The sequence below is a fragment of the Halichoerus grypus genome, chromosome 6 (genome assembly GCF_964656455.1).
Source record: "Halichoerus grypus chromosome 6, mHalGry1.hap1.1, whole genome shotgun sequence".
NCBI lineage: Eukaryota > Metazoa > Chordata > Mammalia > Carnivora > Phocidae > Halichoerus > Halichoerus grypus.
The window spans coordinates 39,536,455-39,551,273 of record NC_135717.1 but is presented as its reverse complement, the minus strand read 5'-3'; the positions used below and the strand labels follow the sequence as shown (position 1 = coordinate 39,551,273).

Below are 14,819 nucleotides of genomic sequence, written 5' to 3'. Positions count from 1 at the left end.
CCTGCCCCCCTCCGTGGCGGCCTCGGGGTTACCTTGCCACCGGGGGTCCTCACCCAGGATCTTCTCAATCATGGCCTGGCTGGCCAAGACCCCGGGCTGCAGGTCAGGGATGCCATCCGCACCGCAGAGCTGGCCGTTCTGCAACGCTTCCTGGGCCTGGAGCTCCCTACAATCAAACCACACGGTGGTCACTGCTCTGCCGCGTGTCTGCCTCAGCCCTTCGGGAAGGGGAGACAATCGTTTGCTTCTGTCACTCTGTGCAGCTACCTAGAAGGTTCCGGACGGGAAGGCCTCGGGCACAACCCTAAATCCAACACCGTCAGAGCCGAGTTGTGTGTTTAGCGAGCATCTGGACGCCTCCCTCGAGCTCAGCCCCGCGAGCTCCCACGGCCACACGCGTCAGGAAGGAAACCATCTCATCAGGAATGAAGTCAAGGCCGGGAGAGAGCGCTGCTGTGGCCGGCAGCGCCCACAGCCCCGGGAAGGGAGCGCGGACACCCCCACGCACCTGATGTCGCACACGGGTGGCCGCAGGTCCAGCGGGCCGTGAGCAAAGGCGCAGTGCAGCCCGTTCTTCACGCAGTGGCCCCGGGCATCCGTCTCGTGGATGCACGTGCCCGTCTTGTAGTAACGCAGGTGGTACTTGCGCTCAGTGTCCCCGGTCGTCCGGTGCAGGTACGGACACCTGGGAAGCAGAGGGGCCAACACAGGCCATCTGAGGCCTTGGGGCTGGGGGCACCCTCAGCATCAACCTGCCCCACCCCACAAACACCTGCTCTCACCATGGGACTGCCACCCCTGGCAGAGCACCTGTCCCCAGGGCACTCAGACCCCCACAAATCCCTCAATACATGTGGTAGAAAATACAATACCGGATTTCCCTGAAAATCACCCTGCATCATGTTGTGAATATGGACAAATGAGGCTCCCCCCTTCGATACAGCTGTGCCCTCACTGTTCCTGACAAGCGTTATCAGATGAGGGGTTGGTGGTCACTCCCATCCCACCCAGGGACTTCTGGGGACCCCTCGAGGGAAGGAGGGGCCTACACCTGGCTAGAGGGGGACGGCGGTGGGACAAGAGAGAAGCAGATGCAGGGGGATGGGCAGGATCATGTGCAGGTGCCAAGCCACTCACTCCTGGGGGAGTCCACGCGGCTCCCCAGGCAGTGAAGGGCTCACGCTGCAGGGGGGTGGCTAGCACACGTGGAGACGGTCCCCGAGCCCACCTCGAGGTCGATCAGTCCCTCTAGACAAGAGCCACAGAGAAGAGCGAGGAAAAGGAGTCTGAGCCAGCCATGTCCCTGAGCCACAGAAGGAGTGAGGTGGGAGCCTGTCACTGCCTGTCCCCTCCAGCAACGGCCGGGGAGCACCACGTGAGGCTCGGGTAAGGCCCAGTCCCACCTCACTGCCCTATGAGGTTCCCCACATGGAGCACGGACGAGACCCAGAGAGAACGACTCGGGGGCTGCTCACTCTCAACTGCTATCTCCCACGATAAGGACATGCAGACTCAGCCTTGGCAGAGAGCACCCCAGACCTTTTGGGGCACCTGGGGTGTGCACAGCACGAGGAGACAGACAGGACGCCATGCCCACGAGGCTGGGTCCTTTGGAACCAACCAAGCAACCACCGAAGGAGAAGCCAGCGGGCGGGCCGGGCAGTTCTGCTCCCGAGGTGCACCCAGAAACGCCGGAAGCACAGGATCCACGACAGCCTCGGCCTCAAACAACCCTGATGCCCATCAACTAATGAGCGGGGAAGCAAAGGGGGGCCCATCCAGACAACAGGACGTTACTCAGCCTTAGAAAGGAAGAACATTCTGACGTGTTTTACAACACATACACCTCGAGGACATTCTGCTCAGTGACAGAAGCCGGACACGAAAGGATGAAGGCTCCAGGCAGTCCTAGGAAGTCAAAGAGCAACAGGGGATAGCGTGGGCACGAGCAGCTCGGGGACCCCCGAGGACTGAGTGCAGAATGGGCACATCTCCTATGTGCAAAGCTGGAAAGAATCTGGAAGCAGACAGTGGGGATGGGTGCACAACACGGTGAAAGTCGTCACCGCCACTACCCTGCACTAAGAGACACCGTTAAAATGGCACATTTCACGTCATACGTGTGTAACCCTAATCATCGACAAAGCCCACTGGGACCAGAGAAAAGGGAAAGGAGAGAGATTTGATCTATTCCTACAGAAAAGTGCGCTCGTGCAGCGTTTTCACATCTCAACACCGCCACGTCCCAGCGCTGGTCTGTGACTCAGTTTTGGGCAGCCAGGTGGCCGAGGCTGTCACGGAGAGCTCAGCCACGCCGGACAGCCTGGGGGAGAACACGGGGCCCCGCCCCTGCTTTTCACGTGACCGAACACCATTCGCAAAGGGCACCAACCGTGCTCCCTGGAGGTGCCCGCCTGACCTCCCATCCCGATGTCTCAATGTCACGTCTCGGCCCTCGCTCGCTTCCTAGCGGCCCCTCGGGGGAGTGCTAAGCACCCTCTGGTTTCCTCTCTGGTGCTGTTGCCAAGGCAACCAGAGCCCAGCCCAGTCCCCCTGCCCGGCCCTGAGCACTGAGCATGGAGCACCGAGCACGACCACTGAGCACCGAGCATGACCACCAAGCACCGTGCATGGAGCACCGGCCACGGAGCACCAGCCACGGAGCACTGACCATGAGCAATGAGTACCGAACACAACCACTGAGCATGGAGCACTTAGCACCAAGCACCAAGCACGACCACCGAGCACCGACCACTGAGCACCAACCACGAGCAACGAGTACCAAGCACAACCACTGAGCACAGAGCACCAAGCACCGAGCAGGCACTATTATTTTACTCTGGGCATGACCTCAAGACACTGGAGGGCTCTTAATGAAGGAAAACGGCTCCACCTTTGGAAGGTCTGAGAGGGGAGGGGAGGCCTCAGACAGAACACAGCGGGAAAGCCAGAACTCTCCCTGGGGCAGGAAAGAGCCAGGGTTCAGCCCAACACTGCATGCAGATTCTTCCTCGCAGGAGCCCGCCGCACCCACGATGTACCCAGGTGTGACTAGGTTCTGCCGAGCACCAAATTCAGGTGAGCCCTTTGGTTCTCAAGCCATCTGCCACGATTAGTGACCAAACAATGCAATTCAACCAGGGTTCCATCACGGGCATGATGCAGCATCACGCTAGAACCTGGGAGCCAGGAAGGGGGGAGCAGGAGGAACAGACCGGGGGCTCAAGACTGCCCCTACCTCTCCAGGAGAGCCTGAAGTTAACCCCTCCCTCTGGCAGCCCTCACCAAGATGGATCTGCAAAGGGGACAGAGGTGGCCCACCAAGCCCATCCCCACTGTGCACCAGCACCGGCCAGGAGCACACTAGGGTGTGTGTCAGAAGCCCCGGAGGGGCTGGCCAGTCCCAGAGGTGATGCTGCCGTCCAGGTGGGAGCCTCAGATCCCACCTGCAGGACGACCCCAGGTGACGTCGATGCTGCTGTGCTTTAGGGGATGCTCAAGTGCAACCTGACTCCTTGCCCACACCCAGGGGGCTCAGACATGGGGGGGAGACCTGAACATAGCACACAAATAACTGAGGCGCAAAATGAACAAGCCGAGTAACTGGATGCAGCCACAGAACACGGGTGACAACAAACATGAACAAAAGGAGGACCCGTGGGCCGCAGACAAGTGGGGGCAGGGAGGTGGGGGGTGGGCAGGTGGGGCTTCCGGGGAGAAGCTCGAGTGTCATCGCACATGCGCCCCTCCTCTTGGACGCTAGGGGAGGGGGGCTGCCAGCTAACCCCTGTTGACCACGTCCATCCCCTCAACTCTGCACCGCCAGTCTCTGGACCTCGGAGCCAGGACAGTGACCCCTCATTAGCCCCAAAAGGGACCATCAGTACCAGCAACAGGTGTCACTCCTCCCTCTGCGCCTGCAAAGCTGACACCCCATCTGGAAGACAGAAGGCTCCGCCCGCCTGTGTGGGACCTCCCTGTGCCAGGGGCCTCCTCCTGGTCGCCTCCTCCATCCTTGCACCTTCGCTCTTCGGGGCTCTCCCAAGCCAACCCAGTCACCTGATGTAATCCGCTCAAGCTGGCTAATGTGTCCCCTAAAAGCCTGTGTCTTCCAGACCGTAAGTAGCCCCCTGACTACAGGCTGTTTGGCTCTAATGTTCAGGACCTGCCTTTGGCTTTCACCCCACCCCAAATGCCCAAGCAGAGTTCCCTGGTGAGACCAGCTTGGAGCAAGCTTACAGCTACCCTGCAGAGAAATTCACCCAAAGCTGAGGGCCCAGACACTCGGGTCTTCGCGCAGAAAGACCAGAGAGAAGACAGGTGTGGTGCAGCAGACGCTGAGGACAGCCGCTCTGGGCCAGCAAGCTCCCAGCGGCACACCAGGACGGTCAGGGGAAAGCCCATGGAATCACACACCAACAGGCCACCTGGCCCAGGGCCTGTGTCCCCACAGACTCCAAGGGCAGTGGGGAGGGGGCTGTGGGGGAAAGAGCCTGGCCTGCCACGGGAGCCCTGAAGATATAAGGCCACAGGAACGGGTCGGGTCTATCTCTTCTTCAGCGAGAAAATCTGTAATGGGGTAGGGAGGACCACTCGCCAGGGCAGGAGGCAGATCAGCAGAGGAGACTGGTTACTTTGTACTTGACATAGCTGGGGGCTGCTTGATTGTTTTCCCAATGAAAATGTTCTCCAGGAGAAGCCCCGCAGACCCCTGGAAGCCCGCCTCTGCGAAGGCACCTGATCATCCCCAGGAGCGCGCCGTGCTCTCCGGCAGCGGGAGGGGCCAACCACACGCGGGTTCCAGGTGCGAACACTCACACCAGCCCTGCGGGTCGGCGGTCTGGCGAGTGCGGGGCAGCGGGGGTGGAGCAGGGCCCGCGGGGGGCCTGGGGCTGTCCACACCCAAAGCCTCTCTCAGACCAGCTTTCGGGATGGGGCCGGACCACGAAAACCCTCCGGACAGAAGTCGCTTTCCTTGAAGCCCAGCCTGAAGCCCAGCCTAAGAAGTACCTGAGATGGATCCTCACAAGTGGGAACACCGACCTGGTGGAGCTGGGCCAGACCCTAGGTTCGTAACCGGCGTCCTGCACCGCCCGCCCTCTCCGTGGACTTCCAAATGCGCACCCCGCGAAGCCGACCCCGGCGTCCCTGCCGCGCCGCGGGGAGGCTCGTGGCCGCGGGGCGGAGCGGGAGCACGTGACCCGCACGGCCAATCGCGGCCGGCTCCGGGGAAGGGGCGTGTCCGCCAGAGCGGACCGCCCCCAGAGAGCAAGGACCGCGGGCCGCCAGCGCAGACTGACCTCCCCCGCCAAAGGGGGGTCCGCCCGCCGAGAAAAGGGGGTCATAGCAGAGGTGCCCCTGGGGAGGGGGAGATGACAGCGGGAGGTCTACCCAGAGGTGACACAGGGAGCACCACGGGGGGCGAGGGGGGCCCGGAGGGAAGGGGTGATGGTGAGAGGGAAAGGGTGACCACCCGCCAAGGAAAAAGGGTGGGGGAGGGGGGCCACAGGAGGAGGGGTGACAACGAGGGGAGAAGGTGACCGCCAGCCTAGGAAGGGCCGTGACAGCAGGGGTGCCATCCCTCCAGGGTTCCCCCGTCCTGTCCTGCCCCACAGCTCAGCCACAAGGCGCCCCCAGCCAGCGCCAAAAACAATGCTGGATGCTTGTGTCACCCGACAAGGCCTGAAGGGTTTTTGCTCTCTCATAGTGTTCATGCTTTTAAATAACAGATTGGTAGTACATATGCCCCAACCAGAACTCTCAAGAACCCAAGAACTGAAATAAAAGGCAGGTTCTGTCCTTGCTCTGAAAGGAACTATCTACTTACAAATTCCATGACGATGCAGCATAAACCAGACTATGTAGTCCCATGGGACAAACTCTGGGCCATTCCACTTGGGGATGAGAAAACCCCTCTCCCATGGAGTGGAGGAGGACTAAGGAGAGATCCCCAGGGGAGACATCTGCCCCACCAAACACTTCCTAAAGGGCTCAACACAAGGGACAAATCTTTACTCAGACATGTGACTTTCTGACTGTATGCAGGCTCACAGGATGCGGCCGCAACAGGAAAGGGCCAACAGGCAGCTCACTCCCACTCATCCTGGTTCTCAATGATGACCTCTATGTCATTTAGATTACACATTAATATTCCTGTAATCAATAACTGCGTGCTATTTAATTACTACTGAGCCCAGCTGAAATGACCACGTGCAGGTAGGTGTCCAGTGCCGATGCTTCATCCTGCAAGAACTGGTTGCCACCCTAACGCCCAGCAAAGGGGCTGAGTCAATACCAGGACATGCAGACTCCAGAACCCCAAACAGCTGTGCAAACAGGCTTTGTCCACATGCATTAAGAGCATTAGTCGGGGCGCCTGGGTGGCTCAGTCGTTAAGCGTCTGCCTTCGGCTCGGGTCATGGTCCCAGGGTCCTGGGATCGAGCCCTACATCGGGCTCCCTGCTCCGCGGGAGGCCTGCTTCTCCCTCTCCCACTCCCCCTGCTTGTGTTCCTGCTCTTGCTATATCTCTGTCAAATAAATAAATAAAATCTAAAAAAAAAAAAAAAGCATTAGTGAATACTGTCAGTTGGTCCTTTGTACTGACTGGGCTCTAGGACGGAGTCAAACATGCCAGGTTACTGGATCCCTGCACCAGGGTCAAGCAGCAGTGCTCCCCCCACTCCAGGTAACTCAGGACCCAAGGCCCAGGGGGGTGACTGACGTGGCCAAAGAAAACGGGGGACCTGATGCCAGGCCTCAGCTAGTAAACACATCCCTTCTGAACACCTGCTTACAGAAAACATCAGCTCAAAAAGCAATTAAATAGGGACACCTGGGTGGCTCAGTCGTTAGGCGTCTGCCTTTGGCTCAGGTCGTGGTCCCAGGGTCCTGGGATCGAGCCCCTCATAGGGCTTCCTGCTCAGTGTGGAGCCTGCTTCTCCCTCTCCCTCTGCCCCTCCCCCAATCTTAAAAAAAAAAAAAAACTTTACAGGAGCATAACTCCATCTTAAAAGAGGAGGAGCTGGGCACATTTCTTCAGCAGGCTTCAAGCTGCCTTAACAACAATCCTATTTAACTATCTGGTGTTCAGCTACACTTTCAGTAAGTGTGTAAGTGTATGAAGTTTATGATAACGCATGGATGAAAAGTTTACTCCCTGGCCTGAGCATCTTTAGAAAATGAAGGACAGCAGACATCACGCCACTCTCCGTGCAGCAGAGTGAATGGGGTCTTCCAAAGGGAGCATTCCTGGAGACCCAGCTCCTTTCAAAGGATCAGGGAATGGAGCCTGAAGGACCTCCCTCAAATCAGCGCTGGATCTGAACAGAAGGGGAGCAAGCAGCGGTTTTCGGAGGGCCTGGAGCTCAGGGAGGCTACCCCACTTCCAGGCAGAGATGGATCAGCCCTCCTCCTGCCTCAAAGGGTCCAGGAGAAAAGTGCAAAACCTCCGGCTACGAATTTCTGCCCACTCTGTGAACACACACTCTGCGCTTGCCTGTTTCCCAGTCTACATATTGCTAAATAAATACATCTGTTCATAACACCATGAAGAAACTTGTAAGAAAAAAGCCAACCAAAACAAAACTTTAGTTTCTTAAACTTTAAAAGTGCTACGGAAAAGGCAGTCTACAAATAAGATAACTTTCCTATCAATTTTTTTTAAAAAGTCATATAAGTAAGCCACAAGAAAGGAAACGTTCCAGATATAAGTTACACAGTGTGAGCAAGCATTCTAGCACACTCTCTGACCCACAGCTAGAGTGGCCCTACACCTAACAGGTGCACCTTATGAGGGTTGGTTCTAATGCAGAGAAGGCGGGGAACTGGGTCCAACGTGGGCAGGCCAGTGGGTTTGTACCATGCACGGGGCGTCCCTGAGACACACAGCCCTCAAGGCAGAGAAAAGCCTGCCCTCCACCGGCGGCCGCGGGAAGGCTTCCGAGGGAAGACAGGACCCGCTCTGCAGGCGGCCGCCCGGCCCCGACACACACTCACTCGTCGCCGTCGGGGCACACGCCGCTGGCCTCGTCGTACTTGGAGCAGTACACGTCCGGACTGTAGTTGAAGGTGCCGTCCCGCCTGCGGAGCGGTCTGCGCCGACGCTGATTTAGGAAATGCCAATGGAAACAGGTAAATGGCCTGTGCTGGGCGCACTTGTGCTGCACAAACAGGGCGCACTGCTCTGTCCTAAACTCCTTTAGATACCTAAAAAGACAAACAGCGTTGCGGGTCGCTTCCGCCGCCACCGCCGCCGGCGGGCGGCCTCGGGGACTCGTGGGCGGGGACCGGACCCCGCAAGCCAGGGTGCCCCAAACTCAGGAGCAGCCCCCACTCTGAAGGGCAGATGACCCCAAACGGCCGCCCCCCATCCCCAGAGCTCCCTCGGATCCCAGGCACAGTCCCCGACCCCAAGCGCAGGCAACCATCCCCGACCCGAGGTGCGACCCCCCCGCACTCCGAGTCCAGACGGCCGCCCCACCCCACCCCCAGCCGGGGCACGATTCCGGACCTCGTCCGCAGCACACCCCATCCCGGCCACTGACGTGACCTCCAAGTTCAGGCGCGACGCAGCGACCCGAGGCGCGTACCGACCCAGGGCAGAGGCAGCCCGAGTCCAGATGGCCGCCCTCCCTCCGAGCCCAGGCGCGGCGGTCCATCCCCTACCCGAGGTTCGACGCCCGACCCCGAGCGCGACCACCCACTCCAAGTGCAGACGGCCGCCCCCCCCCCCAGCCCGGATGCGATTCCCTGGGCCCGGTCCGCAGCAGCCCCCATCTCGGCCACTGACGCGACCCCCAACTTCAGGAGCGACACAGCGACCCCAGGCACGCCCCTATCCCCAAGCTCTGGCGCCATCCCTGATCCCAGGCGGAGGCACCGCGGGTGCAGATGGCCGCCCGCTCCCTGATCCCAGGCACATTCTCCGCAAACCCCCGACCCCCCACCGGAGGCGCGTGGACCCCCGCCTCCTGCCGCGCTCCTCAGCCCCCGCCCCCAGGTGCCGCACTAGACCCTGGGTGCCGCCTTTCCACCTCAGGCGGCGGCAGCCCGCGTTGGACGGCGGTCAACCCGCCCGGAGCCCGGGCGCGGGGCGGGGGGCGGCGCGGGGCCCCAGGCCGCACCGGCGGCGGCACCCAGGCCCAGGGGCGCGGGGCGCGAGCCGGGAGGCGCACGGGGCCGCCCCCCGCCCCGCTCCCGTCCCCGTCGCGACCGGCCCGGCCACTGACCTGTAGTGGGTCGGCTTCTCCGTCTGCGGGGGGGACCCGCTCAGCGCCGCCGCCGCCGCTTTCGAAACCGACGGCATTTTCAGTCAAAACAATGCAGCGCGCATGCGCCAGGCGGGCCCGCCCCCGCCCCTCCGGATCTCCCCCCGCGCCGAGCCCCCCGCGCGCCCGCCTGCCGGCCCCGCCCCCGCCCCGCCCCGCCCCGCCCCCGCCGGCGCCCGGCGGACCCCAGACCCGCCTGGGCGACCGAGCCCAGCGTCCGGCTTGGCAGGGACACGCCCTGAGCGCGCCGCCCCCGCCAACGCGGGCTCCCCTCGTCCACGTTCATCCCAGCCGGCGCTCAAGCGAACCCCGGCCCACCCCTCAGCGCCCTGCGCGACCCGGAGCAGGTCCCCCGCGTGGAGACAGCGGGCTGGCTGCTCATACTAGCACTCCACTCATTCATCGACTCTAACGCCCGGGCTGGGTGCGGAGCTGCAAGGAATGGACGCAGTTGCTTAGGGGTGGGTGTGGGAGATGTGGGGGGCCATGCGCCACTGCTTATGGCTACCCAGCTTTCTTTTAAGAACAGGTCCCCAAATTAGATTGTGGTCATAGCTGCCCCAAGTGAATATATGAAACATTTTTTTTCATTATATACTTTAAGTGGGTGAATTGAATAGCATGTGAATTATGTATCAAGAATGCTGATTTTAAAAAAGAATCCAAAAAGCTCACAGTCAAGGGGGAGTCACACGCCCTTCCCGTCACCAGCAGGGTGCGTGGGGACGCACGGGGGGTGGGCACTCCAGGAAGCAAGCAGCAGCAGCAGGGTCCTGCCCAGGTGACCCCGGAGGAAGGAGGGTGTGCACTTCAGGAGGGAGAACCTAAGCCCAGAGCACACTGTTTTGTAAATATGTGGCATGAGACATTTTTTAAAATGTTCAACCTGGCTGGTAATTAAAAATTTTCTTAAGAAGCGAATTTAAAATAAGGCAGAGCCCACGGAGTGGGCAAACATTTTCTGAACAGAAACCCGCAACGCTGGTGACCTGCAGCAAGACAAGCCCTTGAAGAAGTGTGGCTGGGCAAGGACAAAAACAGTTAAATAATAAAAGGCTTTACGTAACACCTGCTCTGCCCCCATGCCTTTGAAAAGCCCAGGTCAGGGAGGGCCTACTCACACTGTCGCCAGCTGGCCTTGGTCTTCCGTTTGCTCATGACAAGGCCCACCCGTGTCTGGGGTGTGAAGTCTGGAACCAGAACACCCCTCGCTGGCAGCTGCCCTGGAGATACTCAGGATTTGTTCCCATGTGGTACACGATGTATCATCAAAAACAGTACTACCCACCCTTGTGTTTTGAAAAGCTGTGTATTTATATACACACAAAACAATCTGGAAAGGTAAACAACAAAGTTTTCACAGTGGTTAGCTCTAGGTGGTGGGATTTTTAGTGTTTCTGATTCTCTTCCTTTTGCTTATTACAGTATCTAACTTTTCCAGATAAATCACATTGCTTTTGTCACATGAGAATTAATTTTAATTAAAACAAAAATTCTTGGGGCGCCTGGGTGGCTCAGCTGGTTAAGCGTCTGCCTTTGGCTCAGGTCGTAATCCCAGGGTCCTGGGATCGAGCCCAGCATCGGGCTCCCTGCTCAACGGGGAGCCTGCTTCTCCCTCTGCCTCTCCCACTTTCTCTCTTTCTCTGCCTCTCATGAATAAATAAATAAAATCTTAAAACAAAACAAAACAAAAAAAATTCTTTTCATTAGGTCTGACGTTTTTTTCCCCTGCAGGAACTAGTGAGAGAAAAGTAAGGGTTCAGGTTTAAATGACTTGCTCAAACAAAATAGTTCACAATTAAACAGACAACCACCATGCCAGGTTAGGGAAAGGACGGCTTACTTCTTTGTTCCCACTGGGATAACAATGCAGCCTGAGATACAATTAGGTCAGTCTTTCCAAACCTCGACCTGTGTTTAAATAATGAACATACTTGTATCGGTTCCACTTCTGTAACGAGCCTAATTTACCCAGGTGGGCCGGACACTGAGAGTACTCCAGCATAGAGACCCTTCCGGAAGCCAGTATGCTGGCAGGTAACCAGCAGCCTTCCAACACCTGAATGAAAGAAACCTCCAGGTAACTTTGGCACCACAGACATGCCAAGATAAAACCTTCCACTAGAAGCATAAGTAAATAAAAACCCTCGTTTTGTGCATCTTATATTTAATTCAGAATTAAGCAGTTTCTTACTAAGTGGTACTTGAAAAGCATATCATTTATATACCCAAAAATATTGCCTGCAATTTGTCAAAAAAAAAAACAAAAAACTTATCAGTCTTATTCTGTTCAGAAAATTGTCACCTTGCTAAAAATAAAAATTTGTAGAGCTGAGAAAGTTATTTCTGGTAACCTTTGTAAATTCCACAATTTACATTTAGATTTCTTTCCTCAGTTCCTATTCTGGAAAAACAGAAAAACAAAGGAACTGGAAAGGACTAAAAGTCTCCCCCACCCCTTTTTTTTAATGAAATGCAAAAAAGGGGAAGGGATTGGCTTAATTCCATGTTACCAAATTAAAATGTATTGCCAGTTTGTAAAACTAACATCAATTTCTACGCACTACAGTACATTGCAAATCAAAGTTTAACTTTTCTGCCAGTTATTCTGTCTCAGAAAGCAAATGACCTGCAAACAAGTGTCACCAGAATTGCTTTGGAAACATGATCACGTTGTAGAAAGACACACCAGAAATTCAACAGCACACAATGCAACCGAAAACCTTTTCTGGGGATCTGAAAATGAAATGTCTTTTGGACGTATTCGTTGGGCATCAAGTGTTCGGAAAAGAGCCGGTTCCGACGTGACGACGTTCTGCTCTGCCTTCAACGCGGGTCAGCGTGGCCAGGTGCGCCGAGTCCTTCACTCCGGGGACGCGTATAACCACGGCAGAAACGGCCAAACGCGATGGCAAAAGCGTCAGGGCGGCTGCCTGTACCCTCGCCGTTAGCCTCCGCGAGCAGCCTGCTAAGTTCTCGCCTGGTGGGAAGCCGGAGCTCCAGCCTCCTGCAAACCATCGCCCGGCTCCGCCTCCTCTTCTCCCAACACCTGTTTCAACCACCCGTCCGCGCCGGTCTCCTGCCTAAAGAAGCACCAGACGACCAGAACCGTGAGGGAGAGGCTGAAGGGCAACACCCTCCACCAGGGCCGTTGCTGCTCCTTTCCCAGGGAATGTTGCACCGTCCAGCGGGACGGATGGGCTCTGCTAGAGGAGAAGTGAATGGGACGGTGAGGGTGGTCCTCTTCCTCGGCCGCGGGCGGGGCCTGAGCCCGGCCACCGAGCGGCGGCTGGTTTCGGGAAGCCCAGCGCACGAACCTAAGCGCCCGGACGGCCCTGGAAGAGAGACAGCCGTGAGCGCGCCCGCCAGTGGCTCCCGCCCTCGGCCCCTCCAAGAAGCCGCACAGCTCACCCGGCGGCCTGCACACACAAGACGCCGCACATCGCGACTAGGACTCCACACTCGGCGCCGGGGCGCGGCCTGTTTACGTCACTTCCGATGCGCGAAACCGGAAGCCGGACGCCGCTCGAGGCCTCCGTTCACGACTACAGAACGTGGGTCCACTCGCGCGACGGAAATGACGCGCACTCTCAGGCGGTCTCTTCCGTCGCAGCCAGCCACCCTCGGCAGACCGCCAGAGCATGCCGGGAAGTGTAGTTCGCTCCCAGCCCGAAGAGGAAGGAGCCGTGAGGAACCTGGGTGCAGGGCCCGGCTGGAGCGAGATCGTTGCCCTGGCCCCCACGCACCCCGCACCCTTCCCGCGGTGCAGGCGCAACCCCGGGACCCGTGCGGCTGCGTGACCGCAGGCCCTCGCCCACGTCCTGGCGGTCTGCGTTGCTCCGTGCAGCGCACCCAGAGCGGCGTCTAGCCCCAGACCGCTTTGCGGGGCGGTGTTTCCGCGCAGTGCTCGGCCTCTGGGCCGCGGTCCGTCAGCCGGCGCCGCAGGGCACGCGCACGGCGCTCCCCGCGCGGCCGGCCTGCTCGCCCGGGGCTCGCGGAACACGTGCTCGCGTGCGCGGGGCGCAGCGCGCTGCCTCCTGGGACACCTTCCCGCCCGCTTTCCCGCCCGCCATCCCGAGTCAGGCCGGGGGGTGTCTGTCGGGCTGTCCCGGGGCTCTGTGCTCCGCCCGGTAGGGAAGCTCCTGGAGCTTTTGTCCTCAGGACAGACTGGCCTTGGTGTGGCTGATCTTTCCTGTCAGAGGACCACGCAGGGCGTCCAGGCATCATCACAGACGTTGTGGGTGTGGGTGTGGGTGTGTGTGTAGGGGGGTGACTGGTGACAAAATCAGATCACGAGGCCACCTTGTGAACTGTGATGTGCTCCCTCCCTAATTCAGCATCTTTGCCTCTGGAGCGCCCCTCTCCTGCACCTGCTTTCTGGAAAAACACCAGACCGGTTCTGTGACTCGCCCCCGCCCCGCCCCGCCAGGGACTCTCCAGACAGTAGGGCGAGGGTGGCAGGCTGGAGATGTTCCCAGCGCAACAACATCTGGGAGTCCCCCGACCTTGGGAAGCCAGCCCCTGATGCCCTGGGCTCAGGTCCCAGCCCAGGACTGTGTTCAGAGCTACTGTGTCAACAGAGGCACCTGTGTGTCCGGGTCCTCCTCGCTGGGCCCCACCCCACCTGTTCCACCCTGTCGATGCAAATGTACCAGTGAGAACGCTCGAATATAAAAAGAAAATAGAGAGTTTTATTCAAACCCGAGTTAGGAGAGCTGCCCGGGAAACAGATATTCACTGGGAAGAAAGAGTTCTGGAGAATGAACTGTTTTTACAGAGTTATATACTTTTTTACGTCTTGTAAAAGCTCAGATTATAGATTAGTGTATAAGCAAGAATTATGAATTTTAACTTCGAGGAATGCAGGAAGCAGGAGTGTGGATGATATCTCAAAAGACAAGAGGGTTTTCCCTTAGGCAACTCATTCGCAAAGCAGATGTAACAATGCGTGTGTGGCGTGTGTGGCGGGCCTTAAGTCAGGCTTTGGGTTTAAACAAAGTTTATGTGAAGTCATCCTGATACAGAAATCTAAAATGGCTTCCCTTGTATATCAGACCTTTAGAGAGTTTTCCTCTCATCTACCTCAGAACCCCATCCAAAATCACTGCCAAACCAACTCACCTACAGGCAACCCCAGGAGCCCCTGCTGCGGACTGGAGGAGGGGACTCAAACTGTGGGAGAATGAGGCAGAATCATCCTGGTGTGCAGCCTGGAGGGCTTCCTGGAGGAGATGGAAATCAAAGACCTCTGAGTTTAGGGGTGGACCTGCTCAGTGGGGAGTCCGCTCAAGGATTCTCTCCCTCCCTCTCTTTCTGCCCCTCCCCTGCTCGTTCTCTCTCTCTCTTGTGCACATGCTCTCTCTAATAAATACATAAATCTTAAAAAAAAAAAAGCAAATCCATGTGTCCAAATGACCCCCCCCCGTCCCCAAATCCTGCTGCCACTTGGTCTCCATTGTAGGTGAAAGCACTATGCAAAAAACAAAAAAACATAGGTCCTGTAGAGTCTTTTTATTTTTTTAAAGATTTTATTTATTTACCTGAGAGAGAGC

The 14,819-nt window shown here is 57.9% G+C and overlaps 2 protein-coding genes across 5 annotated transcripts in view; both read right to left on the bottom strand.

Moving 5' to 3' along the window:
• UNKL (unk like zinc finger) overlaps window positions 1-9,351 on the bottom strand; it is a 34,586-nt gene extending 25,235 nt beyond the window's left edge. For 3 of the 4 annotated variants that reach the window (XM_036083374.2, XM_036083365.2, XM_078075005.1), the window contains exons 1-4: window positions 9,229-9,351; window positions 7,997-8,206; window positions 509-685; window positions 33-166 (exon numbers count right to left, since the gene is read on the bottom strand). In XM_036083374.2, the coding sequence (XP_035939267.1) occupies window positions 33-166; window positions 509-685; window positions 7,997-8,206; window positions 9,229-9,305 (598 nt within the window). In that variant the 5' untranslated portion in view covers window positions 9,306-9,351. The remainder of the gene's footprint in view (window positions 1-32; window positions 167-508; window positions 686-7,996; window positions 8,207-9,228) is intronic. The other variant, XM_078075006.1, reaches the window with a different exon arrangement.
• A 1,206-nt stretch (window positions 9,352-10,557) lies between these two features.
• On the bottom strand, window positions 10,558-12,941 carry UQCC4 (ubiquinol-cytochrome c reductase complex assembly factor 4). Its single transcript, XM_036083361.2, has 2 exons — window positions 12,679-12,941; window positions 10,558-12,602 (listed from the first exon to the last, which is right to left on the bottom strand). The coding sequence occupies exons 1-2, from the start codon at window positions 12,708-12,710 to the stop codon at window positions 12,236-12,238; spliced, it is 399 nt and encodes a 132-aa protein (XP_035939254.1). The 5' UTR covers window positions 12,711-12,941; the 3' UTR covers window positions 10,558-12,235.
• Between the last annotated feature and the right edge of the window lie 1,878 nt (window positions 12,942-14,819).